The 8,816-nt window shown below is 43.2% G+C and overlaps 2 protein-coding genes across 4 annotated transcripts in view; both read right to left on the bottom strand.

Annotated features, from left to right (window-relative positions):
• Window positions 1–1,504: 1,504 nt before the first annotated feature.
• Window positions 1,505–8,388, bottom strand: BLOC1S2 (biogenesis of lysosomal organelles complex 1 subunit 2). 3 transcript variants are annotated; one of them, XR_014309314.1, is made up of 6 exons: window positions 8,265–8,367; window positions 7,812–7,928; window positions 4,407–4,526; window positions 3,628–3,732; window positions 2,850–3,031; window positions 1,505–2,006 (listed from the first exon to the last, which is right to left on the bottom strand). XR_014309314.1 is itself a non-coding variant. In XM_082722288.1 (6 exons), the coding sequence occupies exons 1-5, from the start codon at window positions 8,326–8,328 to the stop codon at window positions 2,894–2,896; spliced, it is 426 nt and encodes a 141-aa protein (XP_082578414.1). In that variant the 5' UTR covers window positions 8,329–8,367; the 3' UTR covers window positions 1,505–2,006; window positions 2,850–2,893. The 3 variants fall into 3 exon arrangements, 2 of the variants coding, with proteins under 2 accessions (XP_082578414.1, XP_082578413.1); XM_082722288.1 differs by having other exon boundaries at window positions 2,850–2,913; XM_082722287.1 differs by lacking the exon at window positions 2,850–3,031 and having other exon boundaries at window positions 8,265–8,388.
• A 138-nt stretch (window positions 8,389–8,526) lies between these two features.
• The window catches only part of PKD2L1 (polycystin 2 like 1, transient receptor potential cation channel), a gene marked incomplete at its 3' end in the record, with an annotated part of 30,031 nt that continues 29,741 nt past the window's right edge, over window positions 8,527–8,816 (bottom strand). Inside the window, exon 15 of the mRNA XM_082720006.1 lies at window positions 8,527–8,592. Coding sequence (XP_082576132.1) covers window positions 8,527–8,592 — 66 coding nt within the window. The remainder of the gene's footprint in view (window positions 8,593–8,816) is intronic.

The following is an 8,816-nucleotide window of genomic DNA, read 5'->3' on the forward strand; positions in this document are numbered from 1 at the left end:
ACTAAGCAAGGAGCCCAATGCGGGACTCAACCCCAAGACCCTGCTATCATGACCTGAGCTGAAGGCAGCAGCTTAACCGATTGAACCACCCAGGCATCCCCCTAATTATAGTTATTAACTATAAGAACTTTTAACTTTAAAAATAAACAGCTTTATTGGGATGCCTGGGTGGCTCAGTCAGTTAAGCTTCTGCATTCAGCTCAGGGCATGATCCCAGGGTCCTGGGATTGAGCCCCACTTCGGGCTCCCTGCTTAGCTAGGAGTCTGCTTCTCCCTCTGCCCTTGCTCTCTCTCAAATAAATAAAATCTTTAAAAAATAAATAAATAAAATTTTGGTTTCTGAGTAAAAAAAACCAAAATTAATCTGGCCTTTTCAAAGCAGCTATGAGAAATCGCTAAAGGATTCTTTTTTTTTTTTTTTAATATTTTATTTATTTATTTGACAGACAGAGATCACAAGTAGGCAGAGAGGCAGGCAGAGAGAGGAGGAAGCAGGCTTCCTGCTGAGCAGAGAGCCCGATGCGGGGCTTGATCCCAGGACCCTGGGACCATGACCTGAGCCAAAGGCAGAGGCTTTAACCCACTGAGCCACCCAGGCGCGCCCCTCGCTAAAGGATTCTAAGCAGGAGGGGTGACATAGCCACGTGACATTTTATTTATTTATTTATTTATTTTTAAGATTTTATTTATTTATCAGAGAGAGAGGGGGAGAGAGCAAGCACAGGCAGACAGAAAGGCAGGCAGAGGCAGAGGGAGAAGCAGGCTCCCTGCTGAGCAAGGAGCCCGATGTGGGACTCGATCCCAGGACGCTGGGATCATGACCTGAGCCGAAGGCAGCTGCTCAACCAACCAAGCCACCCAGGCGTCCCTGCCACGTGACATTTTAGATTGCTCTGACAGCAGTTTGGAAGGTGCATTGGAGGGATCGTTACGGTGAGTAGACACAGCTATAGTGCAGTGGGGCGGGGGACAAGTAACAGTCTGGAACAGAGATAGTAGGAAAGGACAGAAACAGGGTTAAGAACTCTTTAGGAGACAGGACTGAGGACCTCAGACCCCTTCCTGGCTGGTGACCCCCAACTCTGAATAAGGATGCCTGTCCTCCAAACTAGACTGGCCTGTCAGTCAGTATTCTCCAACCATTGATGTCTTTAGTCTGAAAGGAAGACAGTCGGAGTCCTGGGAGCCCCCTCTGACCCAGCAGGCACAAAGAGGAAGATGTTTCAGAAAATGCTCTATTTTATGAGTGGCAGCCCCACTTCCCCACCTAACATATACACATACACAGTCTTTGTCTTTATCACATTTCCAAAAGGGAACATGTGTCAAGATGTCATCTATCTCCAGACATGAGTCACAGACAGAAGAGACAGGAAGGGCCCATCACATATATCAAGCTATCAAAACACTCCTTTCACTGCTTCTGCTCAATCTAGTAATTATTTAAGATTTCCTATTATTTGCAATGTTATGGGAGAGTAAATTACTGACATTCACAAGGTGGTAATCTGTTAAGAACAAGTTTTTTTTCTTTTTTTAATTTAGGATCTTATTAGCAATACATCAGCATCATTAATAGAAAAAAACACTGTTGACACAGAAACTCAAAAAACCAGCCATTAAGAAAATAATGTAGTAATCAACCACTATGAGAGAAGAATGGTTCCTCTCATTTGATTCCACTGGCAAGCCCAGGCTTATCCTGAACTTTGAGAGACTCTCTGTCCTGAGTGGATGATGAAACATTCAAGTAAAAGGTAAGAAGTTATAAGTGTGAGTTTCTGAGGGATACTGCCTCAAAAGAAGTTCAGGGGTAGCCATAGTCCTCCAGTTCACTCCAATGTTGGTACATTTCTGGGATGACCAGCACAGTTTCCTTTCGAGGAGTTTTGACAATTCATCAGCCTCAGGATTCAGGTCTTATAAAACATTCTTCCATATTAAAAAAGACTTTGATCCACAGGAGTAAGTTTTTCATCGCTTCTCCAGCTTCTTGTACTTGGCTTCTGCCAGAGAGAGAGGAGGAAGAAGTTAAATCTTTTAAAACCAGCTCTTACAAAGATCTTTTTAGTCAGCATTTCCAGGCAAGTTCAACAATATCTATTACATTAAAAAAAAAAAATCTATTGCCTTCAATCTCATAATCTGTCCAAACTGGGTCCAAATTGGAGGCACACCATAAATGTTAACATTCATATTAGCTAAAGACAGATATTTGGATGTGCACAACTTAAGATAAAAAGTTTCACACACACACATACACACACACACACACACACACACACACACAGAATTAAGAACAAGTTCACTAAGTTCTAACCCTGTCAACAGCACATGCTCAGACAACTCCGTCAGTATTAAGCAGAGCTACTGGCACTGGAGTCATGGGAAGCCTTACTAAGCACAGGAAATTGCTTCTCCAGGCACTGTCCCAGGCACTCTCTGACAGCCAGACTGGAACACTCTGGACATACAAATGTATGTTTCCCCTTTTATTTTCTTATTCCTACACCTCACTATAGGAAAGCAATTTTGAAAGACACAAAGATTTAAAAGACTATCAAATAAGCCTCTTAATGTGACAGATTATCTTTTTCTTTAAAATCTTGAAAAAGGGGCGCCTGGGTGGCTCAGTTGGTTAAGCAGCTGCCTTCAGCTCAGGTCATGATCCCAGAGTCCTGGAACTGAGCCCTGCATTGGGCTCCCTGCTCAGTGGAGAGCCTGCTTCTCCCTCTCTCTGCCTGCCTCTCTGCCTACTTGTGCTCTCTACCTCTCTGTCAAATAAATAAATAAAATATTTAAAAGAATATAATAAAATAGAACCTTGAAAAAAATAAATCAAAACAAACCTTGAAATCATCTGGTACAATGCCTTCTATACAGTAAGTTTCAGTCACCATTTAGTAAATTTAATTGTGGACAATGAAACTGTTAATCACCATTCATGTCAAATCTTAGTCTGCTACAGACCTCTCTCCCGAAGTAGCCAACAATTGTCAATGATGAAAATAAAATTATCTGTAAATTATATCTAGGATAAAGACAACTCCATTATTTTTAAACGCAGATGTAAAACCCAGAGCCAGTTAGTAAGCCATCAACAATACAAGTACCAGTTTCATCAATAAAGGAAAAGTAATCCTTCAAGAAAACTCTTGATTGACTTTCCCATTTTTTAAGACATACGCATCTACATTACTAAGGATGCTTCAGCCTGCTGAACCCCAATTTAAGAGCTTGAGCTTTATAATCAAACAGACCTGGTTGGGACTATAGCTCTTTCACATGCTAGCTTTGTATCCTTATGCAAGTTATTTAACCCCTTTGACCAGTTTCCTCCTTCAAAGAATGGGGATAAAAATCACGTACTTATCTCATAGAACACTGGGAGGATAAAAGGGTAATACATGTAAAGCACTAAGAACAGTGCCTGACATATATCATTAAGCACTCAGAAAATAGTATTTTCATTACTACTACCATTAAAAAATTAGTCTCACTAGGTTTTCGTGAAACTTAATTAAAATTGATCATCACAGGCACATCGATGTTAACTATCCTATTAACTAAGGTCAGGCTGGGGGGCAGGGCACTCTTATTAGTCAAAACTGACATAAAAATGGTTACCCAGTTTTTTGGAATATGCATCCAACTTGTAGGCTGCCTGCTCAAGAGCCGCCACTTGCTCTTCAATTACATTGATCTGATCCAGATAAGGCTGCAGTCCAGCATCTTTGAAAACAAAGACAGACCACGTGTCCATTCAGTTTCAACACAGAGTGTAGAAAAAAGTGGGAAAGTAAAAATGCTAGTGTCCCTCCAGCTCTGCCCAAGACACAGTAGGTAGGGTGACATGATTCTGATCACTGGCACGACAAACACTAGCAGACAGTAGCTAGCAGATCAGGCAGAACTGTGACCTGGACCAAGCAAGTCTCTCTCATCCACTAATTTTCCTCTCTTTTAAATTTCTTGCTCCTCAAACAATCCTTCCCTTACAGATTCAGTTTCTTAAGTAATCCCCTACCAAGAAAGAGTACTCTAGAGATAGGGAACACAACTATAAGTCAATGGAAAAACATATTCTGCCAGTCTAAATTAGCATTTTCCATTTATAGATGTTCTGGTTTTCTGCTTATACAGTAGTCCTTTATGGATTTCATTGTTAAATAAATTTACTAGAATCTGACAGGACTAAAGTGATCATATCAAGATTCAGAAGCAGAAATAACCATAACAAAATATGCTAAAACTCAAAATGGAAGAAATTCACCATAACTTTGTAATTCACTTTTAGAGAATGAGCTCCCTCAGGACAGGTGCCATATTCCCTCCACTTCTCCACAATTCCAAGCACAAAAGAATACTAAATACAAACATGTTTAATTATAAAAACTATTACTTACATTTCTGGTTTAAATCCTTTAAGTTTCTACTAATGTTTATAGCAATATCTTTCATTTCAAGATACTTCAGGCTGGTTAGTTTATTCATATTTTCCAGGAGCTTATAATCTTCGCTGGTGGCTTTAAAAGAAACAGAAGATGTGATGCTTTTAAGATCTGTCATAGATCACTGGAATGTGGAATCATGGGCCAAATGGTAGTTCCAGGCAGGACCCAGAGAATGTCAAAGTAGTAGGCCACTACTGATTTATGACATTCATACTCAGCCTGTGTACTCTGAATGCCTAAGCAGAAACTCAGGTAATAATCAGCAAACTATTTAAACCAAGTAAGAGCCAGAGACTTCAGAATCTTGGTTAAACAAGTAAATAATAAATTCATGTTCTTTTTTTTTTTTTTTTTTGACGGACAGATCATAAGTAAGTAGAGAGATGGGCAGAGAGAGAGAGAGGAGGAAGCAGGCTCCCCGCCGAGCAGAGAGCCCGATGTGAGGCTCGATCCCAGGACCCTGGGATCACGACCCGAGCTGAAAGCAGAGGCTTTAACCCGCTGAGCCACCCAGGCGCCCCATAAATTCATGTTCTAAGAAGTGAGAGGTGACACAGTCTTGGTATTTCTATGGTATGATAACACATAATCTGAAGGACTGCATCATAAATACATATAAAATCAATTAGGACCTCACCATTTCTTAATAACTCATTTATTACTGTGTGATTCTATATTGCATTTTATGTACTCCTTTTCATGTCCTCAGTTCCCTTCCCCATCTCTACTCAAAGCAAATGGCTACTCAAAGCAAATTTTCCTGAAAAGTGGAAAATTCCTCTTACATGAGTTGTGTCAACCTTTGTGCCTCACTTCAAAACTTCTCTGTACCTTTTTATCTTCCCAAGAGGCAGGAGTGCCCCCTATTTTTGCCAACACGTCTCCCATGCTCTTGCTTCCTCTTCTTCAGGGCCTCTTTTCAATCATCTCCTTTCCCTGGCATTTTCAAATTCTCTATCCTGGCAGCTTCTTCTCTCTCTAGAAATACATTCAGGTTTCTCTCCAGCTCAAAAGCACTCTATCTCTTCTGCTACACCTACATCATTTGTTCTAAAGCAAAGGAGCTTCACTGCTAACCCTTCTGAAAGACCAACTCATACTCACTGCTTCTTCTTCCTCAGCATTCACGCATGAAAACCCTTGCAGCCTGGCCTCTGACCCTATCATCCAAGGAAACTACATGCTCCGGGGTCATTGGTGTTCTACAAAGCACCAAATCCACAGCGTTTTCTTAGTTATTATCCTCCTGAACCTCTCCATAGTACCTGACCCTGTGATCTCCCTATTTTCACAAAATGCTCATTTCCCTTTGTTGCCACATCATCCTATTATCCTGATTTTCTCATCTCTTTCAATTCACTCTTTGTAGGTTTCTTTGCTAGGCCCGTTCTCATTCATCCTTAACTGTCACTTCCCAACTTTTTCCCAGCTGTGACCCAACTGATGTTTACATGGGTGGCATTCCTATGGGCATTCCCAGGGTGATGCTAGCTTCCTTTCAGACTCAAAAAAGCATCTGTACAAATAAGAATGACAATCACAGGGAAATTGCATTCCGTTTAAAATTAATTTTATTGTAAGTAAACCATTTGTAAACCTAGATGTTTTAAGAACTGTTGTTAGAAACAAACTAATTGCCCTATACAAGCATTCACTGAGATTATAGTTAAGGCCATAAGTACAGTCAGCTACCCCTAAGCATATCCTTGCCTATCTCATCCTGCAGAGCCTTGACTCACACCCTGTGCAGGTGACTCCCAGATCTGTTTCCCCTACTCTGATCACTCTCTGAGATCAGGGATCACGTCTGCAAGTCACCTGAGTGTCCTGCTAATATCTAAAATCAGCCAAGCCAAAACCAAAAACATTTTTACACTAAACACTGTTCTGCTTTCCCACTTCTCTATTTTAGATGATGGCACCGTCAGTTTAAAACCTAGAACACCTTAGCCTGCTCCCATACCTCCACAGGCACTTCTAAATTCCACTTCTGTGGCATTCTTGCACCCATACTTTCCTTCCCATTCCTTTTTACCATCACCCTATCACTGACCATCATCATTACTTTTCATCCCAAAACTTGCTCATGTGTCTGAGCTCTCTCCTCCACAATCATACACCTTCACTGCTAGCAAATTAGTCTCTCTAAAAAAAAACCAAGGGTCACACTCTAATACCTAAAAGCCTGCAAGATCATGTAAATGAATGAAACAAGCCAAGTGTTGGCATGTTAAACGCATAAGATTATTCACTTCCACAAAGAAATATGCTCTTTCCCATTTCTTAGAACACACAGTCGTCTTACCTATCATTTACTTTACCAACCTGGATAGAAGTATTGGTACAGAAAATTGTTTCTCTACCACTACTAACAAACCAACAATCTAAGAACAGTGATAAATGGCAACTGATCAGGTCCCAGTAAAAGGGAGGAAAAAGAGTGGTGGGGAAAACACTGCGCGGCACTAGTCCATTTAGAGGAGACAGCTGCTCAGCTGTCAATCACAGCATTACAAGAATGGGGAACTAGTATTGCCAAATCTTTGGAATTTTTAAAGAGAAGTCAAAAATCTATTATTTGTTACTTGATTTCTCTTGCTCAGAAATAACTAAAAAACCGATAGGCAGAGCCTCACAAGCCCTCCCATTCTGCACCAAGCCTTTTCTCATTAATTCTGGTTCCCAAATTTAGCTCACAGCAATTTCCTGGGGAAGTGAAACAATGCTTATGAGAGGCCACAGGAGCAAACTTCACTTTTTGGACCTTTCTCCATACATAGGTTATATGTTCACCTGCAAATACACAATGAACTCAAAATTAATCATGCCCCGAAGTGTGGGTGACCAAATCCTCAGAGCAACCTAGTAGGGTCCTAAATCTACAGGTCACTCTACAGTCCCCAATTTCATTTCTCTTTGTCCCAGTAAATAAATCTGCTTTAAGGGAACAAACTATTCCCTTATACCGCCTCACTCACTCATCATTTCCCCCCTTTTTGGTCAGTCATTCCTTTCACAATCCTGCTAAAAATACACCTCCTCCAGGGAAGCACGTCTTGATCAATTCTTTTTTGTCTTCTCATACTTAGTGTACACTACCGAGGCTTGAAGAGTTATATTAGGCATTTTTATGCATTTCTGAAATTAGCTAGTGAATTTCTCCAGGGAAGGAACGGACCTTTTTCTTTCCCACTCATAACCTTCCCAAACTTCCAAGAGGCATATTTCAGGGCATGGGGAGCTGGGGAGGGAGCCAAAGACGGATGCTGCTTAAGCACCTCACAGCTCCCAGAGCCAAACTACAGCTCCAGCGAGTGATGCAGGGCGGTAACCGAATCAGCCCACATCCAGCCTCACCCGTCAGTTCCCCAGTCAGGTAAGTTGCCATTTTGGAGAACATGTCCCGGCAGAGCTCAGTGATGTCAGCCTCAGCCGGCTCCTTTGCTTCCTCAGCTGTCTCCACGGCGGCATCGTCTGAATCAAAGGAGAACGAGTAAGTGTCTCGCCCTACACCGGGTCCTAATCCAGCCATGGCACCCTCTCCCCACAGCCCCACATCTCTTCACCTGTCCTCGTTCGATCAAGCCGGCTCCGCTCTCCCTGTACCATAATTTCAAGTCCCGCACGTTGCCCTTGCCCCACCTGACACGCCAATTCTGCTCCCTGGCACCGGCCGTTGGCTCAGATCCGATCCCGTGGCCAAACCCCACCTCAGTCGTCCCGTCAGGTGCGCCCCTCCGACCTGCTCGCCGCGGTCAGGTGAGTTCCCGGCCTCCTGCCAGACAATTCATCCCCAGCTACTCTACGTACCTCGAACCGGCTCCTCTCTTGGGGCCGCGGGGACACCCTCTGCCGCCGCCGCCGCCGCCGCCATGCCTGGCCCCGCGCTGCTTCCGGTTGTGGGACACCCGCGCCTGCGCACCCGGGCGCGCCCCACCCACGCCCCCGTCCCCACCCTCCCCGCCCTGGGTTCGCAGCCCTGGGATACTCCATCTCTTCGCTGAGTCCTGCGGCTTACGGGGAGTGATAAAGAGTAAGCTTAAAGCTGAAATTGAAGCTAAAATGAGCTATCCTAAGTCGATCCATTGCCATAGTCGCGATGTCTGGAACTGAGAATGCGCTCATCCCCGTCACTAATCTAGTAAAACCGACGACCCATATGGGGTTGGTTGAGCTCTGGTGGCCTGCTGACCAAAGTGACAAGGACAGGTTATCCTCTTCCTAGACACTTCCCACCCAGGCTGGTATTCGTTGCCAAAGACTTCTAGGAGAATCCATGCTTTTGAAGGTAGTCTCATCCAGTCTTTGGGAAACCTTCACTCATTGACCCCTGAGCTGAAATACTGGCCGTTCCAATGTCTT

The sequence above is a fragment of the Mustela nivalis genome (genome assembly GCF_964662115.1).
Source record: "Mustela nivalis genome assembly, chromosome: 2".
NCBI lineage: Eukaryota > Metazoa > Chordata > Mammalia > Carnivora > Mustelidae > Mustela > Mustela nivalis.